General features: G+C 31.2%; 2 protein-coding genes across 2 annotated transcripts; both read left to right on the top strand.

Moving 5' to 3' along the window:
• Positions 1-3,526: 3,526 nt before the first annotated feature.
• LOC107625885 (protein transport protein Sec61 subunit beta) lies at positions 3,527-4,830 on the top strand. Its single transcript, XM_016328615.3, has 2 exons — positions 3,527-3,661; positions 4,416-4,830. Exon 2 carries the CDS (start codon positions 4,420-4,422, stop codon positions 4,666-4,668), a length of 249 nt encoding a protein of 82 aa, XP_016184101.1. The 5' UTR covers positions 3,527-3,661; positions 4,416-4,419; the 3' UTR covers positions 4,669-4,830.
• A 2,726-nt stretch (positions 4,831-7,556) lies between these two features.
• LOC107625884 (leucine-rich repeat receptor-like protein kinase PXC2) lies at positions 7,557-12,172 on the top strand. Its single transcript, XM_016328613.3, has 2 exons — positions 7,557-9,813; positions 10,431-12,172. The coding sequence occupies exons 1-2, from the start codon at positions 8,375-8,377 to the stop codon at positions 11,890-11,892; spliced, it is 2,901 nt and encodes a 966-aa protein (XP_016184099.1). The 5' UTR covers positions 7,557-8,374; the 3' UTR covers positions 11,893-12,172.
• Positions 12,173-20,880: the final 8,708 nt, after the last annotated feature.

The raw sequence follows: 20,880 nt of genomic DNA, 5'->3' as shown, positions 1-20,880 counted from the left end.
CAACAGCATATTAAAGGTTGCCTTGGTAGGCACTACTATAAATACCGTGGGTCGTTCGACACTTCCTACTTTAATCCCGAGTGGAATCATTTTCAAGACTGTTGTCGACTTACCATTGAATCCAATAACAGCGAAATTTGTCTTAATCAAATCTTCAACCATTTTCTGAAATAGTGGGAGTATGCTTTCTGACAGCAAATTAATTGCTGCTCCTCCATCGACCAAGATGCGATTAATTACCAATCCTTCTACCTTGGCTTTGATATGTAAAGATCGAAGGTGACCCTTGGTTATCTCATCAGGCCTTTCAAACAAATATACAAACTAAAAACATGAGAAAAAGAAACATACTTGTCAAAGAAAAGAACAACGGTAGGTTATTCAAAATTCGGAATATTTAAAAGTCCATATCATTGAAATATCCAAAACAACGAATACAAATTGATAAAAGTCTCATAAAACATCCAAAATCTCATAGAATCACATCTCCAAAATCTTTTATCTTTTACTTTTAACATTCAAAACTAAAAGTCTAAATTTATCACAGAATACGTATAAAAAAAATTATGAAAAAAAATAATTTCACAAAAACACAGCAGCAACAATAAACATAAAATTTTATCAAACATTTATTAATAGAAAATAATAAATGATTACCTCTTATTCATATAAGGACTTGCATTGCACATCTAAAATGGTTAAATTGATCTCCTCTTTATGCATTCAACAAACAACACCAGACAAAGATAAAAGAAGATAAGTAGTGCAATGGAAATGGAAAAAACCAGATAGAACCACAAATAGGGAGGGAGGGGAACAATGTAACAACATTACAAAATGGAAAAAGCGATAGAGGGTGGTACTGGGACTGTTCACGGATTGGACTGCTCCAAAGATTCGACCTGGGTCCGATTTGTTTGAGCCAAATTTGACCTAATTTCATTTGGACTTGATTGGAACTGCAAAATCAGACAATTTTACACTAAATTACTCAACTGGATTATGGTCAAGGTTCAAGTCACCAGTTCGACTTGGTTAAATAAATAAAAAAAAAATAATTAAGGTAAGCCACACCCATCTTTTAATGTAGTTAAATTTTAGTATTAGTCTATAGTATTACTGTGCCTTTTTTTTTTTCTCCTCCTTCTCTTTTTTCTCTTCTTCTTTTTCTTTATGAGAATAATATATGAAGGATATTCTGCACATATAAAATGTTTTTGATATAATTTGATTTTTTTTATTATTATGAAAATAACATATGTAGGATACTCTATCCATGTAATTTATTTTTTGATAGTTTGATTTCTATTGGTATGTATTTATTTATTTTTATTTTGATATTTAATGTAACTTTTTTAACAATGTAGATCGTTAATGGGTATATTTAGTTTTTTCAAGTGCGATAAACTAATGCCAAGCTTCTTCCATTCTCAATTTTCACTTGCTCTATCACTTTGTTTGGGTGAGCTTCTAAAAAAAGATCTTTTTTCGAGTTATCTTTTTTTAAAAGATCTTATAGAGAAGTAAAAGTAATTTTATGTTTGGATATCTCATACAAAAAAATCTTTTTATCTAGCAATTATGTTTGAGTATAACAATATAAAAGTACTTTTTTGTTTATTTATTACATGAAAAACATCTTTTTTTTAAAGAAAAAAGATCTTTTAAAAAAAGATGTAAAATAAAGCTTATCAAAAAAGATATTGTTTTTTTATTTTTCGAGTACTTTTACTTTTACTATTAAAAATTTGCCAAACACAAAAAAAAATAAAAAAAAAAATCTTTTTTCATTAAAAAAATATCTTTTTTTAACAGAATAATGGCGCTCAAACGAACACTATGCCTAATTTTATTGTAGTTAAAAATAGATTGGATTAACATTTAGAATTGGCGAATGAGTTATAGTTTAAATAACATAATTTTCTCATACTCATTTAAGAGTTTGTCACTGTCTTGATTAAAACAAAAAAAGCAGCGATGTGTGATTGCAATCTCGTTGAATTAGTGCATGATTTTTCCTCAAGGATTTCGACGAGCATATGGCTAAACTCATCATTGCGAAGCTTGATAACAATGGCAGAGTTGCCGTCGATTTTGGTAGGACACCATCAGGAGCCTTGAGACAGTAAGTACAAAATTTGCAGACTAACGATGAGGTTGGAGCCGATAGCTGTGATGGTAGTGGTGGAAGCCATGGATGTAATGTGTGTGAAGTTGTGAAATGAAGAGAGCATGATTTTTGTTTTGCAAAGATAGAATGAAAAATGATGAGTTTGGTGGAGGTTGTTGGTGTTTGTTAGTAACGAGAGGTAAAGAGGAGAGAAAGAGAGGGCAGAGAGGATCTAAGAATTTTTTTTTGGGACTGGTTTTTGGTAATTTTCGTCGGAATTATATCTGCAAGCTAAACCTTCCACGTTTGAGGATTCTAAGTTTTCTGGGTCAGATTCTATATCGGGTTATGATTTGTCTAACGATTCTTAAGTTCAATATTAGTATTGGCCCAAACTGTTGATGAATGATAAGTAATATCAATAAGAGCTCCTCTTCAAAAAAAAAAACATTAAGATCTCAATAGCACAGTTTCTATGACATGTAAAACCTCAGTTTTTATAAGAGTTGCAGAAGCCCATATTACAATTTGCAGGTCATAAGTCCTAACTAGAGCATGTCCAAAAAAAGTAGTCCTAGCTAGTGTTCCCACAAAAACAAAATTAACCGAAGACTTTAGATTTTTGTAGCTTCCCCAACCTAAACACCTAAAAAGAAAGAAGACTTTTCATATTGGCAAAAGGATGGATCGTTGACCGAATACTCACACAAATATATATACGTTTTTCTATAAAAATTAAGTTTAATAATGAAAATTAAGGATGTTTATTGTGCCCTTTAGAATTAATTTTGGGAAAAAAAAATGGTCCCATCCAAAATATAATGTGCTGCTCTTTGAATTTGATTTTAAACTTGTTTGGACCCTATTTTTTTAGAAAAAATATTTTTTTTAAAAGATCTTTTATTTAAAGTGATTTTATATTTAGATATCTCATATAAAAATTTTTTTTTATTTATTAATTATGTTTAGGTAAAATAAGATAAAATTATTTTTTTATTTTTTTAGTGTTTTTATTTTTATTATTAGAAATTTTTCAAACACACTAAAAAATAAAAAAAATATTTTTTTATCGATTTAATAGTTTCTAAACAAATATTTTATTTCATTTGAAAAGGTATGAAATTTTAAAATTTTATTTTAAAAATAAAAATGTTTAAATTAAAAAATTAAATAAATCTCATTTCACATTCTCAATGTTAATTAAGTAAGTAATATGTAAATAAATCTTATCTCAAAGTAAATTTTAAATTTTTATAATAAAATAATAATATACCATATTAAAAGTTTAAAACCGTTTTGTTTGCGTGGAGTTTTTTTGACATATAAGTTTGCTGACGTGGCAAAGTATTATTGGTCATTATCGCGTGGACTCTCAAGTAAGCATCCAAGTCGAACTCTTCCTGTTTATAAAACGATATTAGAAGCAGAAACTGCTGTTTAAACTTTAAACCTCAAAAACGCACCCAAAAATCTTAATCCCTTTTGGTCGTCGTTTCTCCGTCTCAGATCTCTGACGCCTACGAGCTAGCTTCACCGGAATTCTGCATTAAGGTTTGTTTTTCTTGTTACTGATTCGGTTTTCCTTTTTCTGTTTGGTCTCAGATCTGTTATTTGTTTTTATTTTAGCTGCAATTTTCTGTGCTATGATGAAGTTAGGGTTTGGAATTCGATGATTTGTATGCATGGCTTGTTATTTGATAATTCTGGATCTGCGATTTGGATTTAGATCCAATTGTGATTTCGGAGTTTATGGTATTGCACATATTCATGGCAGTTTAGTAAGATTTTGTGGACTTAGGTGGAAACTAAGTAGCTTGTTCAAAAATCGATTGCTTGATCTCTGTATGAACTTTATTTTTAGTTTATGGCTTATTAGATTTTGAAATTTGCTTTCAGAATTAGGGTTTTAAATTGCTGTGATTGCAGAAGCACCCATTGTGTTTTTTATGCACGTTTTTGCAATCGCAGTATTCACGTTGCAACCGCAATTTAGAACTAGTTGATTCCATCGTGTGTGTGTGTATATATATATGGTTGCTGCGGCACTCTATCAAAGATTCTAATAACATTAGTGAACTTGAAAAGGAGAAGGATAAGAAATCAAAGTCAATATTAGTCTGCCAAATCCTTAATTTTATTTTTTATATGGTTAATTAATTATGATCATGTTATTCCTTACTTTATTAATTGATTTGAGGGTTTCTGTTGCATGGCGGTAGTGTGTAATTCATGATTATGATTTTAAGATGGTATCTGCATGTAGGTGTTAGTTTTCACATTATTATTGTTTGAATATATGTTGCAGAAAAATGGCTTTAGGAGGAACAGCTCCCCCAAGAGGAAGTGCAGCAGCAGCTGCTAGCTTAAGGAGAAGGAGAACAACCAGCGGTGGTGCCTCCGGAGGAGCAGCTGGAACTATGCTTCAATTCTACACCGATGATGCTCCGGGGCTCAAGATCTCTCCAAATGTGGTTCTTGTAATGAGCATTGGCTTCATTGCATTTGTTGCCGTCCTCCATGTGATGGGCAAGCTTTACTTTGTGCGTAGGGAGGCATAAGGATAAATGACATGTAGTTCAAGTTCATTTTTGTATTTTGTATACTCAATCTCTGTTGTGGAATTTAGATTTTCTGTTGATGGATCCATCTCTTTACTTTTGTTACAGTTTTTTAACATTAATGAACAGTAGTGGCCCTGAGATATATTTCTGTTATATCTTGTGTTTTTGGGCGAACTTTTCTAGTCAATACTTTTTAAACGCTGCTTATTACCTGAAAGTGACACATTAGGAGAATATGGTTTGATAAAATCATTGTTAAAGAATAAACAACTCAAACAAGGAATGCATGGTCGGGTTTGTTGCTCCTATGGCTATGCACTCCACGAGTGAACAATACATTGAGGGCTTTGCATAGGTGTCAGCGGATTTAGTAGTTAATACATTGAGCTTTTTTTTATATGTAGTTATTAGGAGTTGATAACTTATCTCTAATAGGCATCTAATATCGCCCATACTTCCTTCTTCTGACACGTGAACATTTTAGAAGCTAGAACAGAGGCTACCCTTTTAGAAGTTAAAACAGAGGCTATCCAAGCTGTTCACCATACGAAAGAACACTTTCTAACAGATTAAAAACATTAACATCTAACACGGCCTCTTTGATGATACTAGTTACATTGGCTAGAGAAGGGGATGGGGAAAAATACATCGCACAGACTAAGATATATTATCAGCTGTAAGCAGAATCTCTTCCAATCGGAGAAAGCCTAAATTCCAATAGATTACATCATACCAATGCCCTGTGGCGATAAAAAAGAAAATAGTAATCGTCTGCTGATCAAATTGTTAGATATCCAATCCTGTTTAATATAGGCTCGAATTAAAAGCTCGTAAATAGTCACCCAAATGGTTCCATTACAGAGCAAAACTGCTATTTGCACGGTTTCAACCAAAAAGTTTTATCTTAATTTGATGCACAGATGATATAGCATGTTAAATACGGTTATCTGATTAAATTTTATCTTTTTGATGATTATTCATGCGATAAATTAAAAAAAAAAATAGTTTGCTGGAAATATTTTATTAAATCATCAAAATTTTTTATTTAAGATGACCGTTCACTTAATTAGTGTTAAAAGTAGTTAATTTTGCTAAATTAAAATGCATATCTAGATATTGGGTGTAAAATATGTACACCATAGTAAATTGATCTAGCTTGAACCAGATTATTATGACATTACAAATTTAAACAAAATATTCTGTTATCCGGTTTGAGTGGCATCATTTTGTTTGGTGGGTGCTCTTCTTTTCATGCATGTCCTTCTCTACCAAGACAATAAGCACATTCCATGACATCAATTTGCTCTGATTTCAATTTTGATATGACGCAGATAACACTGCACAATACTGTGATTCTCTGAATGAAGCAACCGGATTCTCTTCTGCATGCCAATAGAAAAAATGAATCGCATGAGAAGCAGTTATGTTACGTCCTATCCAACTGTTTATAAGTTAATACTTCATCAATCTCTTATTTTCTTCTTAATTATCTTTTAGAAGGTGAATATTGAAATTGATAATTGAAAATTGTTAAATGATTTAACATGATTAACTAAATTGTTATCTAACGATTTTCAACTATTAAATGTAACATATTAAGTACGATGTGTTGTGATTGTGTGCAGTTTCTGAAAACTGCAAGACCACAACAACTTTGGTCCGTGAGGGAGATTCATATTCTACTGTTCAATGAGTAGTTCACACAATATGACAAGATATTTATGTTTGTACCGAGTGAAGAAATAATCATATTTGATCAGAATTTCTGTTACAAACAAGTCTTATCGAATGATTATCATTTATAAGTTTCTCGCTTAGAAAATCCAAAATATTTTTTTTTTCTAATAATTTATCTTGCTTCAATTTGTATGAATTATTGGTATAAAATATTTGATGTAAATATTTAATTATGAAAATTTGTTCAACATTTTTTAAAAAAGCTATAAAGCACCCACATTGACAAGGACACAATACACATGATACGAGATAAACAGATACACAAAATTTAAATTTGTGTAAGACATAAAGACACAATATATACATAAAACATAAAATATAAATTAATATTTTAATTATTTTAAATATTTTTAAATTATATAAATATTTAAAATAATTTTTTATTTTAATAAATAATAATAATATATATTATTTCTAAATTCATTTAAAAAAAAATAACAATAAGGTGCTGACACCTGATGGTGTCTAAGAATATGTCCGAAAAAATAATTTTTTATTAAAATATAGTTAAATACGAAAAATAGGTATTTTCTTCGAAATGTGTTGAATAATATACAGACACAAAAAATGTCCGCTGCTTCATTAGAAAAAAAAAAAAAGTAAAAAGTATTATGTATTATCACGTAATAGATCTATTTCATATATCAAAAGCATGCATAATAATCTATCATGTGACCATATATAATAGAAGATAATTTATCCTCTAGTTTTCAGAAAATACTAGAATCATCGAAAATACTTTTAACTATACATTATTAGTGTATATAATTTAACTATCTACTTTTGGACAAACATTTAATCAAATTACATCAAGTAACTCCTTTACATTAGCGGTGTATAATAATTAAACTCACTTATAAAAACATTTCTTATCAACTATTTTCATGCTATATAAGGTAAACTACATTAAGAAAAACATAACGTAAGTAAGAAGTTTATGAATTTGAAAAAGAAAAAAAAGTTTTCCTCCTCCAAAAATGGACAATACAATCAAGCATGTGAGTGAGATCTGAACCACGTAAGATGGAAAAAGGTGTGTATGTCCCAAAACTAAAGCACCAACTTAGATTCATGTTTGACCCAATAAGCCATGCGCCACACCATGCACAAAACATCATAGGCCATATAGCATTTAACATTATAATGTTACTTAGAAAAACAAAAAGCTTCACTCTCACACTATCTCTCATCTCATTCATTGTGTCTTTCTTTTGCCGTTGGAAGCTTTAAATGCCTCACTTTAATGCCTTACTTTAATGCTCTTCTCTACCCTCTATCACTATGCTTCCCTTCCCTCCATAGTTTCCTTTATTCATTAGTATCTTATATAGTCTCTTCCCTCTTTCAGTGTCAAATCAAAATTCTTCTTTTGAATTCCAAATTCACCTCAAAATCATACTCCATTGTCACTATTTCATACATATATCTATATGGATCCTTCACTCTTAGCAGTTCCTACCGTTTTGCTGTTTTGTGTCCACAAACTGTTTGTAATTCTTCCTCTATGAACATAATTTGTGTCATTCTCATTTCTCAACTCTGCTAGCTTTTCTGCAAGACTTCAAATTCTCTTGGAAGGACTGCATTTGAAAAAGTCGAAAGTAAAGTGAGTTTATTGAAGTTGCTTTACTTTGTTCTCTTCTTTTGTTTTTCTCATCCTCACATGATCATTGTCTAGTCCAATCCTTTGTTTGCATTCTTCCCCTTTTTGTTATATCCACTGAGATTTGGATTCTTGTTATCTCTATTCAGTGTCTTTTCCATCTTTGTTCCTTTCTCTCTCTCACACACATACATTACTTTTACTTGCATTTGAAACTTTCATATATTGATGTGCAACAAAGTGGTGTTGGTGTTTTTTGGTTCATATGTGATTTGCTTTGTTGGGACCCTCCAACTTCTCTTTCCAATTCAAGCAGCTATGAAATGACATTGTTCTTGTTAGAGGATATCTTTCTGCAAATTCATGATGCAAGTGCTGTTATTCTTCCTGTCCCATTTTCTAGTTCTATTTGGTCAAGTGATCTCAACAGACACAGTTTTCAATGATGATGTTCTGGGGTTGATTGTGTTCAAAGCTGCTCTACAAGACCCAAATGGGAAACTCACTTCTTGGAATGAAGATGATAACAACCCTTGCAACTGGGTTGGTGTGAAATGTGACCCTTCAACTAATAGGGTAAATGCCCTTGTTCTTGATGGATTCTCTCTTTCTGGCCACATTGATAGAGGCCTATTGAGATTGCAGAACCTTCAGATTTTGTCACTTGCTAGGAACAACTTCACAGGGAGCATAAACCCTGATCTTACCAGCCTTGGGAATTTGCAAGTTCTTGATTTCAGTGAGAACAATCTATATGGACCAATCCCAAATGGTTTTTTCCAACAATGCTGGTCTCTGAGATCAGTTTCATTTGCAAATAACAACCTTTCAGGTAAAGTTCCCGAGTCTTTGAGTTCATGCACTTCATTGGAAACTCTAAACTTTTCCTCTAATCAGCTACATGGTGAATTGCCATCCGGGATATGGTATCTGAAGGGTCTGCAATCATTTGATTTTTCAAGTAACCTGCTAGAAGGAGAGATTCCTGAAGGAATTCAGAATCTGTATGATTTGAAGGAGTTAAGGCTTGGCAAGAACCGACTCTCCGGCCGGCTTCCGGAGGACATTGGAGGCTGCTTGCTGTTAAAGTTTATTGATTTCAGTGATAATTTTCTCTCTGGGAAAATTCCTGAGTCAATGCAAAGGCTCACCTCATGCACATCACTCAGTTTGCAGGGGAATTCGTTCACCGATCACATTCCGGATTGGATTGGAGAATTGAAGAGTTTGGAGATATTGGACCTTTCTAACAACAGATTTTCTGGTTGGATTCCAAAATCAATTGGAAATGTTGATTCACTGAGTGTGTTGAATTTATCCAGGAATGAGATCACTGGGAACATACCAGATTCAATGATAAACTGCAACAAGCTTTTGGTTCTTGACATTAGTCACAATCACATGGCAGGGATCCTTCCTTCATGGATATTCAAGATGGGGTTGCAAAGTATCTCACTTTCTGAAAACAACTTGAGAAAATCCATACCTGTTTCTTATCATGGTCTTCAGATTTTGGATTTGTCATCAAATGCATTTTCTGGCAAAATTCCATTCAGCATTGGAGGACTCAGTAGCTTGCAAGTGTTGAATTTGTCAACCAATAACATCTCTGGCACTATTCCAGTAAGCATAGGAGAACTCAAATCTTTGTACATTCTTGACTTGAGTGGGAACAAGCTCAATGGAAGCATTCCTAATGAAATAGAAGGTGCAGTTTCTCTCAGTGAACTGAGGCTACAAAAGAACTTGTTGAGTGGAAGAATTCCAAGACAAATTGAGAAGTGTTCATCCTTAACATCCTTGTAAGCTCTCAGTTCATAGCTTCCATCTTTCATGCTTTATTATTGATAGAGATATAACTATTCATGTGTCTTCTTATCAACTTAAGTTTTTGAGAGAAATGATATCATGACATAGTATCAGAGTTTCTATAGCTGAAAGGTCTAGTGTTCGATCTTTATTGAACCCCAGAAGAGAGAATTTCAGCATAAGACCAATAAAAAAAAAAAGTCTATGCAGAAATTCACGCAAACCCAAAAAGAGAATCTTGTATGAGAGGCCGTGTTAGAGATATAACCATTCATGTGACTCTTTCAATCTAGCTTAAGTTTTTTTTGAAAGAAGTGGTTTCATGACAATTATTTATTTCTTAATGTGGGTGATTTACTTATAAGAGATTGAACTGCTAACAACTTAGAACTAAGCAAGCTTCTTGTACTTAAAAGATGTTATTCATTTGACAAATTCTCCCAACAAAACTTTACTTGATTTTGTTGAACTGCTAACAACTTAGAACTAAGCAAGCTTCTTGTACTTAAAAGATGTTATTCATTTGACAAATTCTCCCAACAAAACTTTACTTGATTTTGTTGAATATAGTAGTGAAGATTTAAATAGTTATTGATTGTCAATGCTGCAGGAATCTTTCACACAACAAGCTTATTGGTTCAATCCCTGCACCAATTGCAAATCTAACCAATCTTCAGTATTTAGATTTGTCATGGAATGAACTCTCTGGAAGCTTACCAAAGGAGCTAACAAATCTTTCCCAAATTTCATCATTCAATGTTTCTCACAATCATCTTCAAGGAGAGTTACCAGTTGGTGGTTTCTTTGATACCATATCTCCCTCTTCTATCTCTGGTAATCCATTGTTATGTGGTTCTGTCTTCAATCACTCCTGCACCATTGACCATCAAAAACCAATTGTCCTGAATCCGAATTCTTCTTACTCCAACTCAGGAGCATCCTCACAAAACCGCCATCATAAAATCATCCTCAGTATATCTGCACTTATAGCTATTGGTGCAGCTGTTTTCATTGCCATTGGTGTGGTGGTAGTTACTGTTCTAAACATCCATGTGAGGTCCTCAACTTCGCATTCACCGGCTCAATTTGCATTATCCGGTGGTGGCGACGAAGACTATAGTGGTTCGCCCGTGAAGGATCCAAACTATGGCAAGCTAGTTATGTTTTCCGGCCATGCAGAGTTTGCTGATGGGGCTAATAATCTTCTAAACAAAGACAGCGAAATCGGCCGTGGTGGATTCGGAGTTGTTTATTGCACTGTCCTTCGCGACGGCCGTTCTGTTGCAATCAAGAAGCTTACAATCTCTGGTTTGATAAAGTCACAAGAAGATTTTGAGAAGGAAGTTAAGATTCTAGGGGAGATCAAGCACCAGAATCTTGTAGCACTTGAAGGTTATTATTGGACTTCATCATTGCAGCTTCTTATTTATGAGTATTTATCCAGAGGGAGTTTGCATAAGCTTCTACATGATGAAAATAGCAAGAAAGTTGTGCTTTCTTGGCAACAAAGATTCAAGATTATTCTTGGCATGGCAAGAGGTTTGGCCTATTTGCACAAACTCAACATGATCCACTACAATCTAAAATCAAACAATGTTCTAATAGATTGTTCTTATGAGCCTAGAATTGGAGACTTTGGCCTTGTGAGGCTATTGCCAATGCTGGATCATTATGTCTTGAGCAGCAAGATACAGAGTGCACTTGGATACATGGCTCCGGAATTCGCCTGCCGGACGGTTAGGATCACGGAGAAGTGCGACGTGTACGGCTTCGGAGTCCTTGTTCTTGAGGTGGTGACAGGGAGAAAGCCTGTGGAGTACATGGAGGATGATGTGGTTGTGCTTTGTGACATGGTGAGAGGTGCATTGGAAGGAGACAAGTTAGAGCAGTGTGTTGATGAGAGGCTTTTTGGTAATTTTGCAGCAGAGGAAGCAGTTCCTCTGTTGAAATTAGGGTTGGTTTGTGCTTCACAAGTTCCATCAAACCGTCCAGATATGGCTGAGGTTGTCAACATTCTTGAAATGATCCAATGCCCTTCAGAAGGACAAGAAGAAATACAAATAAGTTCTTGAAAATTAGTGTTTTTTGTACTCGTTTTATTTTTCGCACATTGAACCGATTTATTCTCTTTTACTCACCTGGTGTTCAGGTGACGAGAGAGTGAGTCGGTTCATTGTACGAAAAAATAGAATGAGTATAGAAAACATTTATCGTTTTAAGTCATAAAGATTGGGAAACAACATATAGTACTTGCTTCAAAGCTGCTATACAATGCAAGGAATATTCATAGCAATGTTTGTTCTGTTTAAATGAAGCATATGGAAATATTTAAATCCAAACAAGTTATGAGTCAATTCCTTTGCCAACCTTTTTGTTTGTTCTTTCAGCCGTTGTTGTCATATTATGCAAGTTTAACAAGTTTTCTTGTTGATTTTTATTTTATTTTTTATTTAATTTTAAAATGTTTATGTTGATATCAGTGTTTTGATTATTAGATTTTTCTTCATGATTTTAGCGGATAATACATTGGTGTCACTATCATAATATTTCCCTAGAAAGCTTAATTGCTTTTTGGGAATTTAATTTAAATATTTTAAACTGCACTTTTATGATTTCTGCTAATGGTGGAAAACAGTGTTTCAATCATGTTGGTAGGAACCACATCGTAGTGTAATTAATGTACACTACTAAATATTATCATCAAACTTAGTTTGTCAAGGTTCAATCAATAATTAGATATTCAATTTTTGTCTATTGATGTGATCGATTAGATACTCCTCAGTTTATTTAGAAGGGAAGTTACTAATATTTTTATGGTTTAATAGACTTAGAAGTATACAAACATGGTAGATCATAGGCTCATAGCATGATGCATGCATTTGTTGTTAATATTGGTTATACATGATCATTAGAGCGCTATTTTTTTTTCCCTTAAAATTAGAGTTAAGAGTGAGATTCGAATCCTAAATCTTTAGTTGAAGATGGAAAAATTATGCTATTTGAATTATTACTCGTTGACAATCATTAGAGCTTGTTTGAAAACTAATTAATATAAAAAAAAAGTATTGTTTACTTTAAGAAAAAAAATTTATTTTTATTTAAAATTTAATTTCATGATTTAGAATGACTATAATATATTAATAGAATAAAATTTAAATTTGAAGAGTGTGAGAGTGAATTTTTGGAAATAGACCATTTTTTATCTGATTTATAAAGAAAAGAAAAATAAGAATTGGAATTTTCAAATAATTTCAAATAATTTATTTTTAGTTAATCTAAAGTAAGAAAAAAAAATTCAACTCTTGTGAATTTTAATTCCTAGCATTCTAAAAAGTTCTAAGGTAACATTTGTTTTCACAAACTAAAACTGAGATTGGAGGATTAGAATTTAGTATTGTATTTAGTGATCAAAGATCGGAACTAAAATTTTAATTTCGGAATACAAAATTTTAGTCTTTTCAATATCTCCAGAGAATAAGAACACAAAAGACTAAAATTTTTAGAGACAAAGACTGAAATTTTAATAACATTTAAAAATACTCTCATTTAATTTTTAAATTTTAAATTTACCTTTCAATTTTTATATTTATTTTAAATTAAATGTAATGTTGAGACACAAATCAATTTATTATATTTTATACCAAATATAATATAAAAATTTAATTTAATTTCTATCTTTCTATTTTTATCTCTTAATTTCAATCTTTCGGTCTCAATCTTTCTTTCAAATGCAGCCAAAATGTAATATACCTACCTAGCTATGAATTATTAGTTAACCAATATTAATTTACATTATGAATTATGAATTTATGATCCGTCTAATAGAAAGAAATATCTATCGTCCTAATAATTATCTATCCATGTGTTGATAGGGGTACGGTATGAATAACACAGCAAATAAATATCATAAACAAATAGCTTTTGGTTACCCTTTCTATCTAAAACTGAATTCTTTGAGATCCAAGACCAAAATGAAACGTGGGGAACAAAGCATGGCTACGGGGCATAGTAATTAGCACAAAGTATGAGCCACCACTACAAATAATGTAACAAATGGAAATGAAGGAAAAAAGAAAGTGATGAAAGAGGAAAAGCACTCCCTTGCTTTATTGAGACTCCAAAGGAAGAAATTGAAATTTTATTTGAAAGAATTTGTGTAACATTAATTAAAATTTAAATATTTTAGTTACATATTTTTATCAACAAAATTAATTGTTTAGCTATGTTCTACACTCGTCTGCTTACCAAAATGACTATGCTTTTAAATTCAATACGAAATGCTTTTAAAAGATTTACATTCTTAAATTAAAATACATAAATAATTTTTTTTAACAAAATATGACTCACTATAAAAATATATAAGTCCACTAGAGAACTAATAAAAAATCAGCTAACTTCATCTAATAATTAATTATTGAATCACAGCCAAACAAACTTACTTATTCACTATTTTTTGAAAATTATCCTTTTTTTTCTTATTCCTTTTAACATCATAGTTTTTTATTCAAAATTTTCTTTCAAATTATTAACGGATTTTTAAATTAATTAGCTGAATTAATATTAATTCTTTGGACTTTTTCAAAAATATAATAATAATTTACTTTTCAAAAGTATAAACTCAATGATTAACGCTTGGATGTGAAGGTAATATGCTGTCTCAAATCTCAACGCTAAAAGAAGAAAAAAAAAATGGCTATAGGACTAGCACAACAACATTATTAGTATCAAATACTATATGGTTCTTGGACATCATAAAAGCACATCAAGAAGAGTCATCCTTAGTCATTTTTCCAACTATATTATGTGCACTGCTGTTTCAGATTGCTGTCTAATTGAAAAAAGGGGGAACACAATACTACTACAGCATACACTTTATAATAATATAATATAATGTAATGTGTCACACACTTTAATAATAGGATATAATGTTGGGAGCACGTTATTATATATTGTTTTCCGTTCACGCTACCCTACATAATAAAAGATGCTCAACATTATTATTCAGAATTAATCTACACGTAACAGATTATGTTATGAAAACAACAAACTTCATTTTAAAAGTCCACACAGAAAAATTTTGCCATAAATTATTTAAAATTTTATAGTTTAGACAATGTAATATATAGGGTTTTTTATTTAATGTGACAAATTTGTTAGTTTAAATTTTTAAGAAAAATATTTTATGACGAATAATCGCTTATTTTTTCTCATAATTAAAAAAAACGGTTTATAGCAAACTTTTGCGTGAGAGAGCGTAATAAAACATTATTGTTTAGAAGAACAAAGCATTATGCAATGATTAATATGAAGTTGGTCTCCCGCCTCTGAGGTTCACTTTGTGGAGACACAATGATACTGAAGGCATAGCTTCAATAAGCACGAAAATGGAAAACGATACATCAAAAAATTGAACAAAAGCTACTCTTTGGAGAAGAGTTATCTCACATCGTGGAACATCATTATATTAATTTTTGGGTGCCCTAAGCTTTTAATTAGTCTACCCCATGCGCAGTGGCGGAGCTTAGTTCAGACAAGGGGGACATGGCCCCCCCAAACTTTTTATAAAAAACTTAGTAGTACTTTTTTAGAAGATAAAAAATAGTTCAATTGACTTAAATATTTTACTATGACTTAAAGTATCTAATAAGTTCAATAAACAACACTCTCTCTATCTTTAAGTTCAAATATAAAAAATTATATATTTTTATTTATTTAATTTAATATTATTTTATATTTTACTATTTATTTAATTTAATTTTTTATATGATAAAAAAATAGAATATTCAATAAGTATTAATATTATTGTATTTGTATAAATTGATAAAAAAAATTCAATAAATATTATAAATTTTAATATTTATCCTTCTAACTTCTTCTTTACATATTTTACAGGATATATATTCAAATTTTTATATAAAATAATAATGAAAAATCAAAGAATTGATACATTTTTTAAGAGGAAGACTAATATTTAAGAAGGAGAACATATAACTTTTACAATATCAACACCTGTAGATAGTTCTTCTACTTTAATGAATTACGAAGAAAGTGTGATATAACTTTCAAAAGTTCAAAAAATTACATCTGATGACTTTAACTGACGCAGGAGCAAGTAGAGTTAGTAGGTTAATTATATTAGTTAATTGTAATAAGGGAATATAAATCTCATATTGTTTAGGATAGTGAACTTTGTGTTATATTTTAGTCCCACATCGTCCGAGTCATGAAGGCTTTTCCTTCCCCTACTAGTATAAATAACTCATGTACCTTTTATTTATGAAATAGAGTTGAAGTTGATTTTTGAATATAAAATAAGCTGTGTGCTTATTTTCCTCTAGACTCTTTGAGAGTAAGAGGTGCATCCTTGGCTTGGCCGACCAAGGTGGATTTATGGCTATTTTCACCATAGTGGGGTTACTAACCTCGCCAAGATTGGTGAATTTAAACTATGTCACCATAGTGGGGTTGTTAACCTCGCCAAGATTGGTATCCCAAGCGACATCCCGACGTCAGTTTGGTATCAGAGCAAGGTCGGTCCTTGTGGCTTTCACCTTGCTTTAGTGGAATTTTATTTGATTTGTAGGTGCAGGTTTTTGGCGTGGATTCGCCAATGAATTTTTTTTTGTGTGGATTCATCAATGCGATCGTCTGCTGCCACGGATCTTGTAAAATTTTATCTGATTTGTGAGTGTGGGTCTTTGGTGTGGATTCATCAAGGAGATCTTTTGGTGTGGATTCATCAAGGAAATCATCTGCTATCACAAGTCTTTTCACGCAAAAGTTCTTTCAACCCAAGGAGAATGACGCAGGAGTAAGTAGAGTTAGTAGGTTAATTATATTAGTTAATTGTAACAAGGGAATACAAGTCCCATATTGTTTAGGATAGTGAATTTTGTGTTATGAATTAGTATCACATCGTCTAAGTTATGAAGGCTTTTCCTTCTCCCACTAGTATAAATAACTCATGTACCTTTTATTTATGAAATAGAGTTGAAATTAATTTTTGAATATGAAATAAGCTGTGTGCTTATTTTCCTCTAGGCTCTTTGAGAGTAAGAGGTGCATCCTTAGCTTGGCCAACCAAGATGGGTTTATGGCTATTTTCACCATAGCGGGGTTGCTAATCTCGCCAAGATTGGTGAATCTAAACTATGTCACCATAGTAGGGTTGTTAACCTCGTCAAGATTGGTGACCTAAGCGACGTCTCGACGTCATTAACCTTAACTTTTTGGAACGAGATCTTGAAAAACGGTTTTAAATTTGGCAATATCACCCAAACCAAAGAGATGAGATTAGACGAGCTTATCTTAAATGGGTCCATATCAAAAATATTTTGACAATTATTTTCTATATGGCCCCTCCAAAATTTTGTTTCAAGTTCCGCCACTGCCCATGCGTATATATGTGTGACAAAGGAGAGCCAGAGACTATATGAGATACTGCATATATAATAGTCTTTCAATTGAAATATTAATATTTATATATGTTGAGAACATGTTGAAGGAAGAGTTTCTAGTGTACTTGGAACATTAGTGTTTCAGTTATTTTAACTGTTAATTTAAATTATAAAAAAATATATAATATATATTAATTAAAATCAACAATTAAAATAATTAGAACACTGATATTCCAAGTACATTTGAAATATTTTTCATGTTAAAACAATGCATCGGAGTAGGTAAGAAATTATAGTTGGTTGTCATAAATACGTGAAGAGAAAGCACGGAAAGCTAATGCTGTATACAATAAAAGTAAAATTGAAATAACATCAAATGATAAATAAATAATTAATTTTTAATAATTACCAATTTAAAATTCAAAATAATTAAGGATTTGTAAGAATTACGTAAATCCCAAAAACGGCCTCCTTCCCTCTTATCTGTTGTGACTGTTTTTTCGCCCAGTCTTTTCTTCTCTCATCGGTGTTACACCGCTACAAATACCAGCTGCCGTCACCCAAAACTCACGCTAACGTGCGCACTACGAACGCCCAGCAGTACTGTCCCGCAGTCCCGCATCGCGCCAATCATGCAGCCCCTCTTCTGCGTCGGCGGTTTCTCCCTCTCAACGTCGTCATTCGCGACGTATAAGGACACACAAGTGTGCTGTTTTCATATGTCCATCACGCCTTACAAGATCGTAAATGGAGACACTCCCTTCGCACACGTTGTGTCCGTCGCACAGCCCAAGACCGCCATGGCCGCCGCCGCCTTCAATGAGCTTGCCTCCCCCTACATAAGTATAGGTCCAAGATCAACGTAGGATAGCACAACAATAATTGTGCAAGCAATTAGTTTAGTCTATGATGCTCCCATTTTTGTACATGCAAACGTACCCCACTTCAAAAATGCCTTGTCTTGCGCGGCCAACTTGGCTTTCTTGGATTTCGCTTCTCTTACATCTTTAAGGTATATACATCAACGGACAAATTTAGATGCTGGATGTTCAATTCACTAGATATGTAGATAGTTATTTTAATTTTTAATTGGATGATTATTTTGTTTGATTCAGTTTAAGTATATACAATTAACAAATACTAGATGGTTATATCACTAGGTAATCAGATGATTATTTTAATAACTATGTGGATGGTTGTTTGATGGCTGGTGAAGAAACTTCTAAGGAGGCCGGAGAGGTGAGATAATTGATGAGGATGTGGTAGCAGATGTTGGGGGAGAGGGTGTTTGGATAAATTCTATTGAAAAATTAGGGTTAGAATGATTATTTTTTTAAAATAACTGTTTGAATTTTTTTTTGTATTAAGCTAAATTTATAATTTATTGTACACATTGTCAAGATTCTTCACCGTCCCTAGTGAAATTCATACGTTAATAGCCTTGGATAAATTTCAAATGTTATTTCACGCTAGTAGTTAATTTCAAAGTTAATATGCATTCAAAATTCGATTATTTATTTTTACCATCACTTATACGTTATATCTACTTCGATCTATCTATCCATCTACTTATATCGGAATTGTGATTGGGAATTAACTGTTCGAACAAGCAAATGTTATTGGTTTTTATCTTGACAAAACTTAAAGAAAAAATGAAGAAATGAGCAATTATAAAGAGGAGGCATATCTGAGTCAGAGATAAAATTATGACTAAACTCCCACAACTAATGATTAAAAGTTTTTTGCAAAGTTCATAAACGGGTTATTAATCCATAAATATAAAGGGTCATTTGAATTTGTTGAACGCATTGAGGAGATAACCTGTAAAGTAAAACTCCCATCTTTCATGAGAATCCATCCAATTTTTTATATAAACGTGCTCAAATTATATCATGCAGACCAAATTGAATTGAGTAGAAGTGATTCAAATTGTGTTTTATCTATGGTAATTAAATCATTTGATAAAGAAGTCAAAGAGAATTTGTGAAACGAAAAAGAGTATTGCTAAATATTCAATACTTGATTAAATCGAAGAGACACCAAATATTACAACCTAATTCATTTAGGAATCACTTAAATTTTTAACTAAATTTTTTAACATTAAAAATTTGTTTGGATAAATTTAAAAAAAAAAATCTTTTTTTAAGTTTTTTTTTAAAAGATTTATAAAAAAAAGTAATTTTATGTTTAAAAATTTCATACAAAAAATTCTTTTTATTTATTAAATATATTTGAGTATAACCATATAAAAAATATTTTTTTATTTATTTATTACGTAAAAAATCTTTTTTTTAAATATCTTTTAAAAAAAATGTAAATTATAACTTCTTAAAAAAGATATTTTTTAGTACTTTTACTTTTACAACTAAAAATTTATCAAACACACTAAAAAATAAAAAAAAATATTTTTTATTAAAAAATATATTTTTTTTATCAACTTAAGGATGCACAAACAAGCACCAAGCTCTCCTAACTTAGTTTCTAGGCTAAGTACTATTTTAACTTGGCAAAGAGAACTAGTTAGGTTCGTCAACTCAAAAATCAAAATTACACCAAAATTAATATAAATGACTTTTTCTTCAAAAATTATGTGTTTGTTTAGGCGTCATTAAATTAATAAAAAATCTTTTATTTTTTATTTTTTATTTTTTAAGATATTTGATAAATTTTTAGTAATAAAAGTAAAAGTACTAAAATAATAAAAAATATCTTTTTTGAGAAATTATAATTTACATCTTTTTTTAAAAGATCTTTTTTTTTAAAAAAACTATTTTTCATGTAATAAATAAACAAAAAAGTACTTTTATATGGTTATATCTAAATATAATTGATAAATAAAAAATTTTTTTTGTATGAGTTATTCAAACATAAAATTATTTTTACTTTTTTATAAAATTTTTTAAAAAAAGATAACTTAAAAATTTTTTTTTTTTTTAAAACTCAGCCAAACAAATCCTATCTCTCTAAGTTTTTTCTCTTTGCATTTTCTATTCCTTCACATATTTGTCTTTTTCTTATTATAGAAAGATAGAATAAAAAGAGTATGATAAATAATGAGTAAGAAATGAAGAAAAAGATGAGTAGAATGTGCCGTTAAGTGCTCACTAAGAGCGATCTTTTCCTTAATTCAAAATCTGGTCGATATGCTCATATATATAAAAGGCAATGCATCCAAAAATTAAATCTGTGCACACTGAAATTCTGAACGTTGCATGAGGAAATTCTTCTAGATGTGGTGGTACAATCTGATTGTCCTTGTAATCCATGAATGCCAAATGTATAGTTATGATGTACCTATTATTCTTGCTAATTCTAACATCTTTATTTTTCTTTGGCTCCATTATTTGATTTTTTTTTTCCGTGCTCATGTATTGATGCTTTTCCTTTTCTATTTGTCCTGAGCTATATCCCTATTGTGTTACTGGTCCAATGTGCAAAATGTTTGTCCAATAAAAGAACTGATTTGCAATGCTTGTTCACAATGCAAAACTGACCTGCATAATTTGTAGTTTTTATTGGGCGGTTTTTGGGCCTGCACATCTTAACATAAATCAAAACAAAATGGATTAACTAAAGAGTTCACTCGTCCGCTTAAACAAGTGTCGGAAATTCGAATCTCGTCTTATGCATACAGCAATTTATTGGTTAGCGACAAACTCTTAA

The sequence above is a fragment of the Arachis ipaensis genome, chromosome B2, assembly GCF_059453495.1.
Source record: "Arachis ipaensis isolate K30076 ecotype BB chromosome B2, ASM5945349v1, whole genome shotgun sequence".
Lineage (NCBI taxonomy): Eukaryota > Viridiplantae > Streptophyta > Magnoliopsida > Fabales > Fabaceae > Arachis > Arachis ipaensis.
This window is presented reverse-complemented; position numbering and strand designations above follow the sequence as displayed.